General features: G+C 45.6%; 2 protein-coding genes and 1 pseudogene across 5 annotated transcripts in view; 1 reads left to right on the top strand and 2 right to left on the bottom strand.

Annotated features, from left to right (window-relative positions):
- vito (nucleolar protein viriato) overlaps positions 1-11,992 on the bottom strand; it is a 77,054-nt gene extending 65,062 nt beyond the window's left edge. Inside the window, exons 1-2 of one of the 3 annotated variants that reach the window (XM_055068324.2) lie at positions 11,829-11,992; positions 8,609-8,714 (exon numbers count right to left, since the gene is read on the bottom strand). In XM_055068324.2, the coding sequence (XP_054924299.1) occupies positions 8,609-8,714; positions 11,829-11,896 (174 nt within the window). In that variant the 5' untranslated portion in view covers positions 11,897-11,992. Of the gene's footprint in view, positions 1-8,608; positions 8,715-10,343; positions 10,379-11,828 lie in introns of those variants that run through there. The other 2 variants (XM_050174509.3, XM_050174510.2) reach the window with 2 other exon arrangements.
- LOC140219991 (uncharacterized) lies at positions 1,157-2,937 on the bottom strand (annotated as a pseudogene).
- Positions 11,993-12,285: 293 nt separating the features above from the next.
- The window catches only part of Hel89B (histone acetyltransferase 1), a 328,644-nt gene continuing 324,675 nt past the window's right edge, over positions 12,286-16,254 (top strand). For both annotated transcript variants that reach the window (XM_055068322.2, XM_055068321.2), the window contains exon 1: positions 12,286-13,033. In XM_055068322.2, the coding sequence (XP_054924297.1) occupies positions 13,023-13,033 (11 nt within the window). In that variant the 5' untranslated portion in view covers positions 12,286-13,022. The remainder of the gene's footprint in view (positions 13,034-16,254) is intronic.

Below are 16,254 nucleotides of genomic sequence, written 5' to 3'. Positions count from 1 at the left end.
GAGAGGCTGAAATAATCTCTTGGGTGGCGGCAATGGAAAAGAAATCAGCCATGAGTAACTACTTAAGAGGAAAAAATGAAATCAGGAAAGAAACAATTTATGATAACTCAAAGGGAAGCTCAATACTTTTCGAAGCGAGGTCTGAATGCCTTAGAACACACACCTACAAAGCGAGATATAAGAAGGAAGAAGAAGCATGTGCTTGCTGCGGTAAAGCTAGGGTAACAATGGAGCATGTTTTATTAGAATGTGAACAAGTCTGCCCAGCGGTCGATTTAGGCACCACTGGCCTCCTTGAAGCCCTTGGGTTCAGCGAGAGCAGTGGAAAAGCAAACAGGTCCGCAATAGACATTAGTAAGAGGCGATTGGAGGATTGGTGGAAGAAAAGCGGGGAAACGACAAAAGACGGAGATGTACAAAATCACAGTTCGGAATAGGGGATCAGAAAATTTGGTTGTGGGAGTTTATAGTGTTTTTTTTTTCTTTTTTAACATAGGTAGGACATTAGACAGTATAATAGCAAGAGCTTGGTGGTGCAACCCACTGCCCCGTTCTAAAGGGGATGCTCATAACATCCATCTATCCATCCATCCATCACTCCATCCACGAAACGACTGTGCAAACGGCATCAGTGTGTAGGTGAATGTATGAGATTAGTGTTGTGTTTCTGTAACTGTTGGCATGTTTCACCTGTGAAGTCATTATGGCAACACTAAAAGAACAAAGAATGTGTGTGAAATTTTGTATCGGCAACAGAGACTCACCAAATGCTTCAAGAGCTAAGTATGGACAGCTGGGCTAGTTGGTTGTGATTAGCATTATGAAACATTGTTCCAGCGCACAATTGAACACAGACGAGAAGAGAAAGAACAGTGTGCAAACGTTCGTGTTGTCTTTCTCTTCTCGTCCGTGTTCAACTGTGCGCTGGAACGATGTTTCATAATGCTTCAAGAGGCTTTCCAGGAGGATGCCATGAGCCGCACAAAAGTTTTTGACTGGTTTGGGCGCTTTAAGGTGGTAGGCCACTAAAAAAAGTTTTTTTTAAGGAGCTAGAGTTGACATAACTTTTTCTTCAGAATAAGCATGGTTTATTTATATTCCCAGCTGTTTAGAGCGCAAGATATTGTTTATTTATTTTTGGCAGGTCATTCTTTTGTAAAAAAATTGGCTATAAGTGGTAGTCACGCCAGCCGTGATAACTTACTAATGAAAGGCTTAATTGAGTAAAACTTTACCATTTGTGTAACTAAATTTTGGGGCTATGCAGTCAACCACGATAGCGTAGGCAATAGCGTAGGCAAGGTTACGTAGACCTCCTTGGGAGCCCGCTGCCATATGAGACCGTTGAAGCACTCATTTGCATTTTGTGTCTTTCCATGCAGACACTTCATCGGAAGTTCATCTGAACACAAATCATTGTACACTGTTTTCGCTTTCTTAAGCATGTCGTTTGGAAGCCCTGCTTTCTGCACACACTTCCCTTGGCCGACTGCTTCTACTCTTCAGTACCCACACCAGCTTTGCGGTCCAAGCGGGCACAGGCCGTGTCTCAGGTGCTTGTCTGTAGAGCTGCAGTGAAACAGACTGGCTAGGGTAGCTTGTTTCATTGCAGAAAGGTTCCCACATTAGCTCTTATGGCGATGCCATAATAGTTTTGCAGGCAGTCGATGAGGGCATCTGGGAGCTTTCCTTTACCTCCAAGTCTGCACACTGTCTTCTTGAGTTTTCTCAGGCGGCAGCCAATGCGCTTTTGGACATGCCCAATGCATTCAAGTTCCTGCACACTGTTCTTTCCATATATGTCTTTCACAGTTGCATAACTCTTAGTATCCCCATCACCATAATTTTGCAGGTACCTCAAGCTTTTGGTTCTTTCCATATTCTGTATAGACCAACCGTCGCCATAGTGCCAGCACTACATTCATGATCTGCTTGGCAGGAAGTGTGATTTGCCTTCTACTCATGGTACTCAGCCCTTTCCAGGTTCAACTTGATTTTCGTTTTGCAAGACTTGCATGAACTAGAAAGGGCCTCAATATCAATAACCTTTCCTGTGTCAACAGAAATCACTGATGCAGGGCCGTTCAAAGATGAATGTCTATGCTTTTGCCATCTTCCGTCACCTTAAACGCTGCACACGACACTCCCCACAACACTACGAACTTCCACAGCAGCATCAATCATCAATTGGGACGCCACTTCTGTAGCCGCAGCAGAAAGCCAAGACGATACATTGTTACAGGCAAAGTGACGTGGGGGGGTGGACTTGTTCATCACGTTAGAAAGTGTTTCCACACCTGCGCACCCTTTTCCTAGCTGGCGCATTGCGTAAATGAGATGAACATTGTTCCCATTGCCATGCATCACTCTTCTCGACGTATCGAATACAAGCTCGAACCCACAATCAGTACACACGAGTGTGCGAGTAGAGCATATCCCTCGTTCCGAGCGTTCCTTGAGCTTCAGTGACGTCTTCAAGCATTCACTACATGCCAGCGATAAAAATACAGATCAGAAAGGATAGAAATGTCCATTACCCTGTTTCGTTGGAACGTAGAATCCTCTAGCGGAGCTTCGTAGGCTTTTGCGATGTCCCCAAGCTTCTTGGCAGTTGCCGAAACACCTGCGTCTACTGTGTTCGAAGAGGGCCTCTTCGGCGTGTGTTGATTCCCAGCAAACTTGCGCTTCCTTGTTTTGCGTGCTCTGAATTTCGCCATGCTGGTCGGAATGTGGTCTACATGACCTAAACACACTGCCGTAGTTGCTCTAGCACTTGAGAAATTCGCGAATAACGAAGCCTGACGTAGCCACCTAGGTAAACAAAACAACAGATATTCTATGAGCAATGCGACGAGTGTCGTTTGCCCCCCTTGTGGCCGTTTCTTGAGTTAGAAATAATTTACAAACACAAAACTATGTTTTACGACATCAATTAATTTTTCAATCATAATAAAATTTGGAAAGTATTTTGAATAAGAATAATATAGACGAAAAAACACTTACTTTTTGAATCCATGCAATGTGGTTTTGGTTTCAGTTTTGGAATATGACGGCGTGGTACGTAAAATGTACTGTAACTCCAGAACTAATGATCATAGGAGAATAGTTTTTGTTGCTACATATTCTTGAATGTTTGGGCGTACAGAAACCACCGAAAGCAAGAAATTGAACTCATGAAAAGAACTGACTTTTTTATGTGGCCTACCACCTTAAACATAGTAAGATGAGTGTTGAAGACCAACCTTGTTCTGGATGCCCTGAAATGTCATGATACGAGGCAAACATTGAAAAAAATCGGTGAATAATCGACGAGGATTGTCGTTTCATGACTGGCCAAATTTCAACAGAGACAGGAGTGACAAGTTGGAGTTTGTGCAGCAGATTTTGAGGCAGGTTTTGCATGTGAGACGTGTTTCCGCTAAATTTTTTCCGCGCCTTCTCATACAGGAGCAAAAAACCATGCGCATGAATGTGTGCCAAGGCTTGAAAACATAGACTGAAAGTGATATAAACTTTTTGAACAAAGTCATTACAGGTGATGCGAGTTGGTGTTAATGGGTATGGCCAGAAACCAAGCAAGCGTCAAGTCAGTGGAGCACCCCCAACTCCCAGACCTGAGGAGGGACCCAAACCCACTTTTGTCCAATAATTATTTTCCAATATGCTAAATCCCAGTGGAATATGTGATCGTCTCTTTCACACCGTAGCGTTCGATCACTAATTGTCGACACTGCCAACAAAGTCGAGTCAAGCCAAGCCAAAGATAAGGCAAGCAACATGGCGAAAAGCACGATGGGTGTGTCTGCTACATCTGCTAAAGTACAAGGAGAATGGCAGTTGCATGTCATCGCCGTTCTGATGTGCATGCGGGCTCCTAATATCCTCATTCTTGGCACGTGCCACAGGAAAACACGCGCATGCTTTTACGTCAGCTCAATTGAAGCGGCCGCGGCCGATGCGAACCAACACGACTGCTGCAACAAAAGCTAAAGACGGCTGTCTAGTCAGTGGATTGAGAGTAGCTTTCTGTAATTACGTGCGTGATGGACTTCAATGTCGTTAAAGTAATAATTAGATAATAAAATTGATAGAATAATAGTTATTTTTTGTTAAACAAAAAAAGAAGCATGTACTGTTTGCGAAACACTGGTACACTCTTGGTGTCGAGGATACACATTCGGTTTGAAAACGAATGCGAATCAGTTTGGAGAGCTCATTCGTTTGTAAATGTCCCTTTCAATGAATGTCATTACGTTTTACCGTGTGACCGCAAAGAAATGGCATTATCAGTGAATGTCATTCATTGTAAATGACATAGATCTGCCGTGCGACAGGGGTATAAAGTGCGTCTCCCTACACAGTACCTAGGCAAATGCACGTTAGAAGCAAGAGTATCCAGTAAATAAGTCCCCAGATTACTGCACCGGAATGTGCACTGTTGCGCTGTCTCGAATTTGGAATTGCACAGGAACGAGAGTAAACAGAAATGTAAATTGAAATTGCCGGAGATACACAAATCAACAAATTGCACATTGCTTGGTGTCCTGGTGATTGGGAAAAGGGAGAGTAACTGGAGATTTATTTTCATTTTTGTGTAGGCATTTTGAGAAATGCCCATGAGGAGAATTGCAAAGGGAGTTACTTTCCTGACTGGACCTACCCTACTCTTTTGCAGCACTTCGATCATGTAGAGCGAATGTGAACACGAAACCAAACAATATATGTACGATGTACAGAGAAGGTACAGAAAAAGAAAAAGCTTCCGGTACAAACACACATTGTACATCCTAAAATTGGGAAATATATGTGCAGTAATTGTATAAGCAATATCTGTCAGATGGGCAAGGCAACTTGCAAATCCAAAATGGCTTCTCTGCACCATAAAAGCTCCTTCACAATGGTGAATTATTCCACCTTTGACACAAGCAGGAACCCACGCTGTATTCTAGTGCATGATCATTGCTTGCAGCACTGACAGGCATATGCACAGCATAGTTCACACTCATTCTGCCTCCTTCCAAAGCTACTTTTCACAGCTTTGCATTTCATCACAGCAGGCAAAACCTGCCTAGGATCACTATGGCCACCTCCTGCAAGTTTCGCGCAGGCATGTTTTGTGCCTGTGGTAGTTCAGTCATTCCAGTTATCTCTTGCTGACAAGGTGCCTGGTTTAATTCCAGGCTCTGGTGGACATATACGGGTGGGAGCAGAGTGCAAAAAATGCATGCTACTCGGATATTGGAGCATTTTGAAGAACTCCTGGGTTTCTATCAATGTGAAATGAACGCGCAGAAAGGACACTGAAGGGCACTATTTTAGTTAGCCACAATCATATGAAGCCAACGCTTAGAGAAGTAAAAAAACGCATAGGGGAAATTATTGTGGCGGTGGCAGCCAGTAGCTGCTTGTAGGTGCATATGTTGCAGCTGCTTGCGGAGGTGAGGGAAAGGCGCTGGTAAGTCTGGATTGAATAGCTGCAGACGGAGGCCTTGGATTTGCAACAACGGCAGCATATGTAAATGGAACAGGCGTAGGAGGCGGTTGATGAGCAAGTGGTATGGCATTAGCGACTTGTTTTTGTATCACTTGACGGAGATCGGGAGACAAGGGCAAGTCTGACGCTGAACTGACTGGCAGGAGAGTTGGCATGCCACTTCTTCTCGTATAAATAGCTTGATTTGGTCGAAGATTGCTGAACTGTAAGGAGTAGCACTGACACCATCACTCAGAGCTGAAAGTGCGGCATCTGGAGCGAGAGCTCGGCGCGTAGAAAGCCGTTGTTTGCGTGGCTCCTCATAGCTCTGGCAAAGCGTTACGAGGCCGTTGACCGTCTGAGGATTCTTTGCTACGAGCATTTGGAAGTCGTCATCTTCTATGCCTTTCAAGATGTTTTTGACCTTGTCACTTCAGTCATATCTGGGTTGATAGGCCGGCAAATGTCAACTACATCTTCAATGTAGCTGGTAAAGGTTTCGCCCTTTTGTTGGGCATGACAGCAAAGCTGTTGTTCAGCCCGAAGTTTGCGCACAGCAGGGCGACCGAAGACTTCTTGAAGTGTCATTCAGAATGGTGTCCAGGTGGAAAAGTCAGCCACGTGGTTTCGAAACAAAAGATGGACGACCCCGAAAAGGGAGAATGGCACATAACCAAACTTGTCAGCTTCAGTCCATTTGTTGTGGGCACTCCCTCGGTGTTACGATGACTGCCAGTCCTCTACGTCATAATCGTCAGTGTCATTGAATGTGGGAGGATCCCGTTGGCGTGGCACACCAGGACAGACGACCGGAGGCGGTGCCTGGTGTGGATCGGTAGTACTAGTCTCCTTAGGCATGGGAGATGTGACAGGGATCGTCCGGCTTTGGAGTTCCAGGTTTGCAAAAGGTCCAGCACCTCCACCAAATGTCGTGAAGCACTTTGGGCAGTAAGCGTTCGCGACTAGAACGATAGAGCAGTGAGAGGTAGTACAGCCGATCAAGCACCGAAACAAGGTTTTTCTCTCTCAACGTTGTTCTCTCTCCCATAGCCACAGCCCAACTACTCCTTATTTTACAGTACAGTTGTTTTATTCGAAGTGTAGAAAGGGTAAGCCAACGATAAATAAAAGTGACAAAAAAAAATTTGCTGCCTGCAGCAGCCATACCCACAACCTCTGCAGAAGGTGTCGACTTGATATGGTTGCATAAAGTGAAAGCATCGGCTAGTTGGTTATTCACATTCATGTGGGGACAGTGCTATGAGCATGGACAAAGGTAAGGGCATGTGTTGTTCCCCACGTGCTATCACATTTGTCCATGTTCCTGCCACGGGATGAAAGGCCCCAGCTGGTCAAACATTACATCAGGGTCCAGCCCAGGGGTGTTGCACCAGAACATTAAATGCCATCGATCCAACACACATAGTACTGCAGTGGCCATGGCATTCAGCTGCCAAGCATGAGGTAGTGGATCCACATCGACACTGCTGCAGTGTGGATGTGGAGAATGAAAGAATGCTCCTGTACTTAAATTTAGGTAGTCGTTAAGGATCCACAGGTGGTTGTAATCGATCTGAAGCTGCCCACTACAGTTCATATCACAGTCTGTGTACTGCTCTGGGACACTAAATGGGAGCTTACAATCTCCCATTTAGTCCTTTATGCAAACAAAGCACGAGAAAGCCAATGAGTTAACAAGAACGCAGCGCTGCCCAAATCTTCACAAATCACCCTTTCTTAATTTAATGAATATAGAGATCAGATTTTTAAAGTTGTTTTTCACAACAACCACTGCACCAGTTATGATGAGGTATTCAGGAGAAAAATTTTAAACTTACTGAATATAGAAAGTTTTGCTGTTTTGCAACATACTTAACAAGGATAAAATACGTATCATAGGCAATCACAAACTATGAACTCATCAGTGCCACTGTGCAGCTCCACTGTAGAAGTTGGGCTGTAACTTACAGAACGAAGAAATTGCAGACCTATCACTTCACTGCAAACAGAGGTGCATAACAGGAACTGTTGCTGATACAATATTCTAAAACGCACCATGGGGAAAGCATCATGAGCTGCTGTAACTGCATTTGGCAGTTTGTTCCATTGGTTGACAGTACAGGGAGGAAGCATAGATTTGTAGGCCAATGCACAGGAAAACAATTCTTTGATTTTTCTGCAGTTAAGCTGCTGTGGTAGGTAAGCCGGTGGTGATGTTTGCCACGATGCAACAACATCATTTAAGCCAGTCGAGTGGTAGTCTAATGAGAGCGTTTCCCATGTATTTGAATACAGAATTTGGAGCTGGCAGTTTGGTAAAGCTTTCTCTTTAGACCCCACCAATCAACAACCACTGTTGTCTTTCAGTACGTCTTCTCACCAACAAGTACAGCTGACAGTATTCCCAAAGTACATACCACCTAAAGAAAAAGACTCTTATGGGGCTTAGGTGAAAAAAGCTCAATGTGGTTATGAGGCACATCAAAGTAGAGGTTGTTTCCCTTTAATGAGCCCCACTGGGGGCTCATTAAAGGGAAACCAAAAGGAGAAATGATTTGAGCTGTGCTAGTGAATCACCCTTCGTACACACACAAAAGCCACACTAATGGTGATGCTGGTGAGCTGATGCAACAATGAGATGCGGGTGGCGGCAGTGTTGCCTCAAAGTTCCCACACCAGCTCTGCATGACACTGCAGATTTTGATGTTGCTTGCTCAGGCCCAGTCAAGTTCTTTCAGTAAAAATGGACTGCACTGCATTCTAAAAATGCCAAAAACTCAACTCGGCAAGTTTCGAGAACACTTACTAAACCATAACGGCTGAAATACGAAAAAAGTACTTTACAATCCGCGACATCACGCTGATGTACTGGCCCTGGGGTATTGCCACGAAATTCAAAAGTAATGCTTTCACAACTATTTTCTGTCCTAATAATCGACCTGTTACTGCAAAATCAATGTCAATCAATCTTCAAAGGCACTTTATCAATCTAAACTGATTCAGCTTCCCTTTAATGTGCACCCAATGCACAGCACACAAGCATTTCCTTGCATTGCACCCCAATCGGAATGCGGCCAAGCTTGTGACCTTGAGTTCAGCAGTGCAATGCCACCACAGTAGGCGAGAGAGTCTCACCTCGGCCTTCAGGCGTCGCTTTTCTTCTTGGGCCTGCTGCTTGAGTTTCTCCTGGGCTTTCTTCTGACGTTCTTTCTTGCGCTTCTGAAAGCCAGTCAAGAAGTCCCTGCAAAGAGCAAAGGACGGTTAGCACTGGCCATGCCCGTCACGAGGAACCCGACAGACTGACAGGAACCAAGACAACTCTCTGATGAACGGCCAAGTAAGCCGTGATGTATAGGTGGCATGGTAAACACGCTGATTCCTCGACACCTACTAACAGATAGTGCCACCTCTTTTATGTAGGTTGCAGTATGTCTGTACTCATGGAGACAGACCAGACGACTTCTGGGCTTCCAAAGAAGCAGACGTCCTTCTAGACTCTGCTGCTTTTTGGGGGTGTGCCATTTTTCAAGACTTGACACAAGCAATTCCAATGCTCAAACACAGCCAACATAGAAGGTGCCATGAGAGATCGAGCAGATCATGTGACGGCCAAGCAACCTGTACAGTTTGTGATCTCTGCAGCGGCATGGCATTATCTTTCTTTATCCCACTACTTTACATTTCATAATTACTATTATTTATAAACTGACAATCTTACAGCCACCTTTAAAAGTGAAGTTGTAGTGTTGCCATTGTGATTATGCCATAGTGAACATGTGCCTAGATTTATCCCTCGAAAAGGTGTGCAGCAAACTCAGTTAATGTGAAATAGCATTTACCTTGTCTGATACATTTGTGCACATGAACAATGATTTATGAGTTTTGCAAAATTATCTACTCTGCAAGGAAAAAGATAGCACAAGTGTTACTGTGGCCGCATGGTTCTTCAAGTGAAAACGACAAAGACCAAAGGGTTCCTTTTGCTGTTCTTGCCCGCGATGGCACTTGGCTGGATTTGCTTAGCTGCTCTCTGCACTGGACCCGACGCAACTGCAATTCTCGTTAATAGTCAATAAACCTCCTAGCATTTGGTGGAAGTGCGAGGTACCCTAATGCTTCGCCCTGGAACTCCGGAGTTGTACTCTGCCCACCGCTACCACTACGACCATGCCAGACGACACCGGTGAGCGACCCTCTTCGTCAATTGGATCAATCACCTGTGGTGCCGTTCGTCAACGAGACCCAGCTGTGTTCAGTGGCACTGCTGATACTGATGTCGACGACTGGCTTTCGTCGTACGAACGGGTGAGCAACCACAATAAATGGGACGATCCGACAAAAATCGCCAACATTATTTTTTATCTTGTGGATGTCGCCAACCTTTGGTTCCGAAACCATGAGGTCACTATTGCAATGTGGAATGACTTTAAGACTGCTTTCATGGAGGTGTTTGGCTGTCCGGCCGTGCGAAAGCTTCATGCCGAACAACGCCTCCACTGAAGAGCGCGACAGCCGGGTGAGAATTTCACTAGTTACATTGAAGACGTCATCGATCTCTGCAACCGATTGAGCCGAACGATGACTGAGGAAGAGAAGATCAAACAAATCCTCAAGGGCATTGAAGACGATGCTTTTCAAATGCTCCTGGCTAAGAATCCTACTGCCGTTGCAGCCGTAGTCACCTACTGGCAAGGCGTCGATAAACTATGCCAGCAACGAGTGCTCGCCCGTCAAACTGTTCCTCACGTGGCCTCTCCCTTTCCAGTTTGGTGACTGCTCCCGGACAGACTGACGACGGGTTTCTGCTGCCTCAAATCAAAATCTTCATTTGGGAAGAGGTAGCCCGCCAGCTCTCGCTGCTCCATCTCACCCAGGAGCCTGTCCAACCATTGTTCTCCGCCGTGGCGCAGGCCATCCGCGAGCAGGTTGCAGAAGCTTTTCCGCCAGCCCACAAGCTCGCTCCGAGTGCCGCACCGCTGACGTACGCTGAAGTCGTGCCGTGTCCTAGACCAACGACGCTTCCCTACCCGACGACGCCACCGCGCCCAGCACTTCTCCTGGTGCCTCAAATTCCGCCTCAGTAATTCAGGCCGCGAGATCCATGGCGCACGCGAGACAATCGGCCGATATGCTTCTCCTGCGATGTCGCGGGACATGTGGCGCGCTTTTCTCGCCGCAGCCGGCCGCGCCCGGACGTCGTTGTCGATCTACACGAACCTGCAGCCCACCGGGATGCTGATTCGAACTCATAGCCAACTTCTGGACCGGTCGTCAGAACTTCAGCAGCCGTCGTTCACCATCACCGCGTCGCCGTTCGATATCGCCGATGCGTCGTCGCCCGCCTTTCAACGAAGGAAACTAAGTGCTGCAGGTTCGGAGGCAAGAGCTGCACCCTTGTCGAAATGCTTAAAACCTCCGCTATCGCCGCAAAATATTATAGAAATACAAGTTGAAGGTGTCGTTACATTCGGGCTTGTCGACACGGGCGCTGCCATGTCCGTCACACATGAGGCTCTTTGCCGTAAGATCAGGAAGGTCACCACATCACTTTCTGGCCTAGTACTTCGTACTGCCACCACGTACTGCCATCCTAGCCGCATGCACCGCTAGGATCGTTATTCAGGACGTATGTACTCTACACGACTGAATTCCTTGTGCTGCCTCCATGCTCTCATGATGTCATTCTGGAATGGGACTTTCTCTCGCGCCACAGAGCCGTCATTGACTGCGCCCGTGCCGAAGTTTGTCTGTCTGTCCTTAACAACACTATGCCGGCCGCCTCTCCCGTCCCCTTGAAGATTATTGTCGCCGCCGATACTGATCTGCCACAAAGCACCTAACCACCGGTCCCTTTGTTTTGTCCATCGGCACCCAGTTCTGTCGATCATTATTATCACGTGCTAACGGACTGGTACAAGTAACCTTCAAGCGCACTCGAATTCGATTTTACATTTCGTGCTTAATACGCCAGAAGAGTTCGACGCAGACGGCAATGAAAAGCGAAACTGCTAAGGTCCGACGACAGCTGTCACGATCGAGCAATGCCGACGCTACGAGGGCAAACTTTCGCTAATTTAATCACCGTGTTTCCAAGCGGACGAGGATATCGTAAAAAAAAAAAAAAAAAAAAAAAAAAAAAAAAAAAAAAAAGAAGAGAAAGGAGCAACAAAAACCGCACGGGACGTATTGACAGTATCACATAATGCTGCAAGCAAAGTCGCAAACCGGTAACACGTGATATCAAGGTAAGTATTGCTCCGTCTTATATTTGGCGCAGAGATGACAACAAACATTTCACCGCGCGTAACTTCTCGTGCAACTTTTCGACAGGTCACGGGAAGTGGTTTGCACTCACCGGCGCTCTCGTTCATCGAAAACTAAATGAATTTTCTTCGGTGGATTCTTGGACCGCTTTTTCCTCATGGTTTAAACGTAGCGATTCCCACACTTTCACAACAAAATCACGAGTCGCACCACGCGGCCCAACGCAGCCGCTTTCCAAATTGGTAAATGCTAGACAACTAGGCGGATTTGGCGATGGAGGTTATAACCGTTATTACCATCTGGATGTTGCCTAGTCTGCATTGACTGGTGTTTATTGCGAGTGCAATATTATAAATAATTTAATTCAGAACTATAAAGATACTTCTACGAGTAATATTGGTACCATCTTGTCTGAACATTGATTAAAAATTACACGTTGATTGTTGTGTTTTTTTCCTGATGCGGAGTAGTCACTAGCGCCACTAGTAATCGTCCGCTCTTGACCGGGTTTCGCGCCATCTACGGTGCGTGGCAGCCCCTGGTTTTGAGGCTACGCCGGGCGCGGACCAATGGGAGTTCCCCCTCCTGGTATATCTGGCATTTGAAGCAAGATGGCTCTCAGTATAAATATAAGATCAGCTATTTCCACATCAGCCTCGATTAATTACCAGACTTATGGGATTTCGGCGTGTTTGCCCACCGGAAACATAATCTACTCGCAGTGGGACGTCGGCTAGGCGCATCCAGGGCCCGCGGACGCGACCAGAACGCCCCGAAAACAGTGCGGCCCGAAGTCGGCGACGAACGCGTACGGCACTCCATTTGCACGAGGCAGGCTGAAACACGCGTTTTGCCCGGAACCTCCTGGGAAGCTGCGCGTCGCTCGATTTCGCGACTTCCCAGTGCCACCAACGTTCGGTTTTGGCGACCCATCGGAATGATCGTGGCGTGAAGTGCTTTCGTGCAGGTGTTTCGACGGCAGCGACGATCGTTTTTGACAAGCACAGCGGCTGACCGTCTACAAGGAGGTCGAAAAGTGTATTTCCTAATGTCGTGCGCCTGACCAATTAGTACGGACAGCCTCGATTGCCGCCGAAGGAACACGTGAATCGCGCGCCTGTGACACAGTGCCGAGATACTTTTCCGAGTGGGTTACCTGCCGATTCGCCGACGAATGCGCGCCCGAGTTGTGTGCGCATGTTTCGACGCTGAAGTGACCATGGTGGAGTCTCCTTCGGCGTTCCGCTGCTGCTGCGGTGTCACTCGGCATTGATCAACAGGCAGCATGACGAGCAGGTATTGTGGCCCCTCTTCGTCATAACCTAGTTTTTAGGAAGGAGCCGATAAATGCAAATCGTGAAGCTGTTGATGCATCGGGCATCGCGGGAATCGCCTTATTTTTATTCTCGCTTTGTGAGTCGATCGTGGCCGCATTCGAATGAACGCCGAAACGATCGTCTGCTCACGCAGGGGAGAAAGTGGGAGATGGACTTGTCTATTGTTTTTGGCGATGCACGAAACGCGAGCGCAGCTTCATCACAGTTTAATCTCGTTCTACTCGTCGGAGCGGTATTCTGTTGTAGATGGGTCAGCGCGCCGCCGACCCAGCCGAGAGCTTCGGGACGCAAAATGCGCCGAAAGAAGGGGAGCAAGAAAAAAATTAAACACGTTGCCGCGTCGTTTGCATCTCGCCGCCACTTTTCCTCCCGGGTCTCGATTAGGCCGCATCGCGAGTTCCTCGAGCGATCGGCGCCTTCCTTCTTCGATGTCGCCGTATGCCAGCGATTACGGGCCATGTAAACAGACGTGCGATAACGCTGCTGCAACGCTCAAAGAGGGTTCGATGCGCCTCCATTTCTGTGCTTGGCCAATGCATTGGCTTGGCGCTGTTCAAATTCTCGCGAGTGTTCTCTCTAGTGCCCAAAGGATTGACGAAAGAGCTTTGGTGAAAGTGTGCTTCCGCGGTGTTGTGAAGGATTAATTTTTTGGGGGGTTTCCTATTTTTGAAGTGCTGCCTGTCTACCTCCCAGCTGCATTATTTGTCGAGCATTTTATGCCGTGCTTCGTGTACCAATATATTCCCAAGTGCAAGCACTGTGTTGACAGTCCAGTAGCTTCAAACGGAAAGCGTCCAATGAAAGCATTCCTCCACAGTACGCGTGACCGTTGGTTGTTTCGGTCTTCTGTGTTGTCAGTCTGGATTGAATCCTTGTTCTCTCTGGGGCAGAGGAAACTTCCGTGTAACAAGCAAACCAACTTGGCAAACAATGCGCAAGGTGTAGTAGCTGCCTTGCAAAAACGAGCCAGAAGTGCTTTCTGCTCAAACTGGGCACCTCTGTTCACAAAGAGCTCCTATGCCAGGATTGTTCTCGAAATCAGTTAACAGCCAATGTGGCTCCTACAAAAGAAAAGCTTCCTGAATTTGGCCACAGTTTGTTACTTGGAAGGGAAAGCTTGGTTAAATTTATTACAGTTAAAGCACAACATAGCCATGCAAAGGGCTAAGATTTTTCCCATGCGATTGCTGCTTGAGGCACTTTGCATATATTTGCAGGCTTGTTTCATGCTTGTAAAAACGCTTTAATGTAGCACGTACTGAGCAGCAGGAAGCTTTATCGGAATATTTTCATGTAGCTTTATAGTTTATTGATTGTCACTTCTCATCCAATTATAATATTTCAGAAGTTGAATAACTAATTTTGTAATTAGGCAGAATGCAAAAAATAATCTTAGTATATCCAAGCTACGGCAAACAATGTTACCTTGGTTCCGTCCAGCTACGTGGCATTTACATATCTTTAGTTCTTGGTAGATGATAGTTGATACGCCCTGTATATATAGGATATGCATTCACGGAAAAGCACATTGCAACTACTGGGCAGCCAGGAAATAATATTGTTGCCTAATCTAGCCCTGTGATTGTGAAAGAGCATGTATGTTTCACATCCCTCTCCTTTTTGTTTCTTGTTACTTTTTGTAGACGTGTGTCCTATACATTCTGTCTTGTGAATATGAGAGTTGTTAGTTGGCACATCATCCTCCATGTGGGTGGTTGTGTTTGTTTGTTTGTCTTCTTAGAACTTTGCATCACAACTTCACATCTATCATTGAGAACCCACTAGCCTGCAGGCAACCTTTGGCCACATGCCATATTTCGTGTAGATCACTTTTGAGGATAAAATCACTTTTACAAGCTTTTGTTGTGACTTGGAACCACATGCATTGAGTTTTATGATTCAGTCTTTGTGGCACTTTGCAAACATACTGTCTTGACACAATGCCAGCAATGATGTCTGTAGATACCAATGTGTCTACAGACATCATTGCCATCATCATCAGACATCATCTGCCAAGTCACACAAAAGTGATGATGACATCACCAAAAGTGAATGACCAAGAATATCACTCCAGTATAGGGCATAGTGGGAAACTTGACAAGTGAACTAGAAAATATCAAAGTATGTACAGAACAGAAAAGAGGAAACATATGATGATGAATGCCGATGAACTCTTTTGAAAGAAAAAATTCCACTTTTGTTCTGCAGCTATACGATTTTTAGCGTTCATGGGGTGAAAGTAAATTTTCAGTGGACAGAATTAATTGGCACCTGAAGGAGTTAAGTAGTTCAACAGAGCTTTAAAGAAAAAGAAAGTATTTCTGTATTCCGATATGTTTTAGTACCGTGATCAAGCCATGGTGGTGCAAATGCAGAATGATTCCTATTCATGGATGTATAAATTTCCTCTTGAAACAAAATATTTATTGGTCCCTACATTTATTTTTGTCTTTTCAATGCTAAGTTGCATTGGCTATTGCTACTCTGACTGAGTGAGCTCTTGCTGGGGGAGGGTTGTGATGTGCGCTTAAAGTATCGCTGGAAACAAAAATGATTCCAAGCTCTTTTTTTTTTTCTTGCCGAAACTGCATGCACCTCAGTGTGATGTCATGAATTGGTATGTTTGGGATTTTGGGCCATTTCTTCTGCATGGAAATCTTGAAAGTTGCTAGGTCGAGTCCTTAAATTACATTCGGTGCATTGTAGCCCTTCCTCAATGGAAATACATGAATTATTCTTTTTAAGGCTTTGTTCAAATCTGTGACAATCGCATGTTGTAATAACCTAGAGATGGCTGCACTTTCCTTTTTTTTTCGCTTCCTTTTGGTTTTAATGACGCCTTCGCTCCTTGCGAGATATACATTTTTCTGGCATATCAGGGGTCTAATTTGCCAATCCATTTGAATTTAATATTGCTCTGACTTTTCCTTTCAGAATGATCAAAACAATTGAATATATGAGGCTACTGTGATTAAATTGTGGTCATCATAATAAAAGCCAGCATATTATAAAGATGAGTCTGGAAAGGAGCCAAGGTAGCTTGGTGGAGTGCGTGATATTGCTGAAACACTGTAGTGACACATAAATATAGCAAGTTAGGCAATAGTGTGGTCATAAAAATAATGTGAACAGTTCATTGGACACTTGCATATCAGCTTCAATTTATTTGATTAATAAAAT

The sequence above is a fragment of the Dermacentor andersoni genome, chromosome 8 (genome assembly GCF_023375885.2).
Source record: "Dermacentor andersoni chromosome 8, qqDerAnde1_hic_scaffold, whole genome shotgun sequence".
NCBI classification, from domain to species: domain Eukaryota; kingdom Metazoa; phylum Arthropoda; class Arachnida; order Ixodida; family Ixodidae; genus Dermacentor; species Dermacentor andersoni.
Note: the sequence above shows the minus strand (reverse complement) of the source record. Positions and strands in the feature narration are given on the sequence as shown.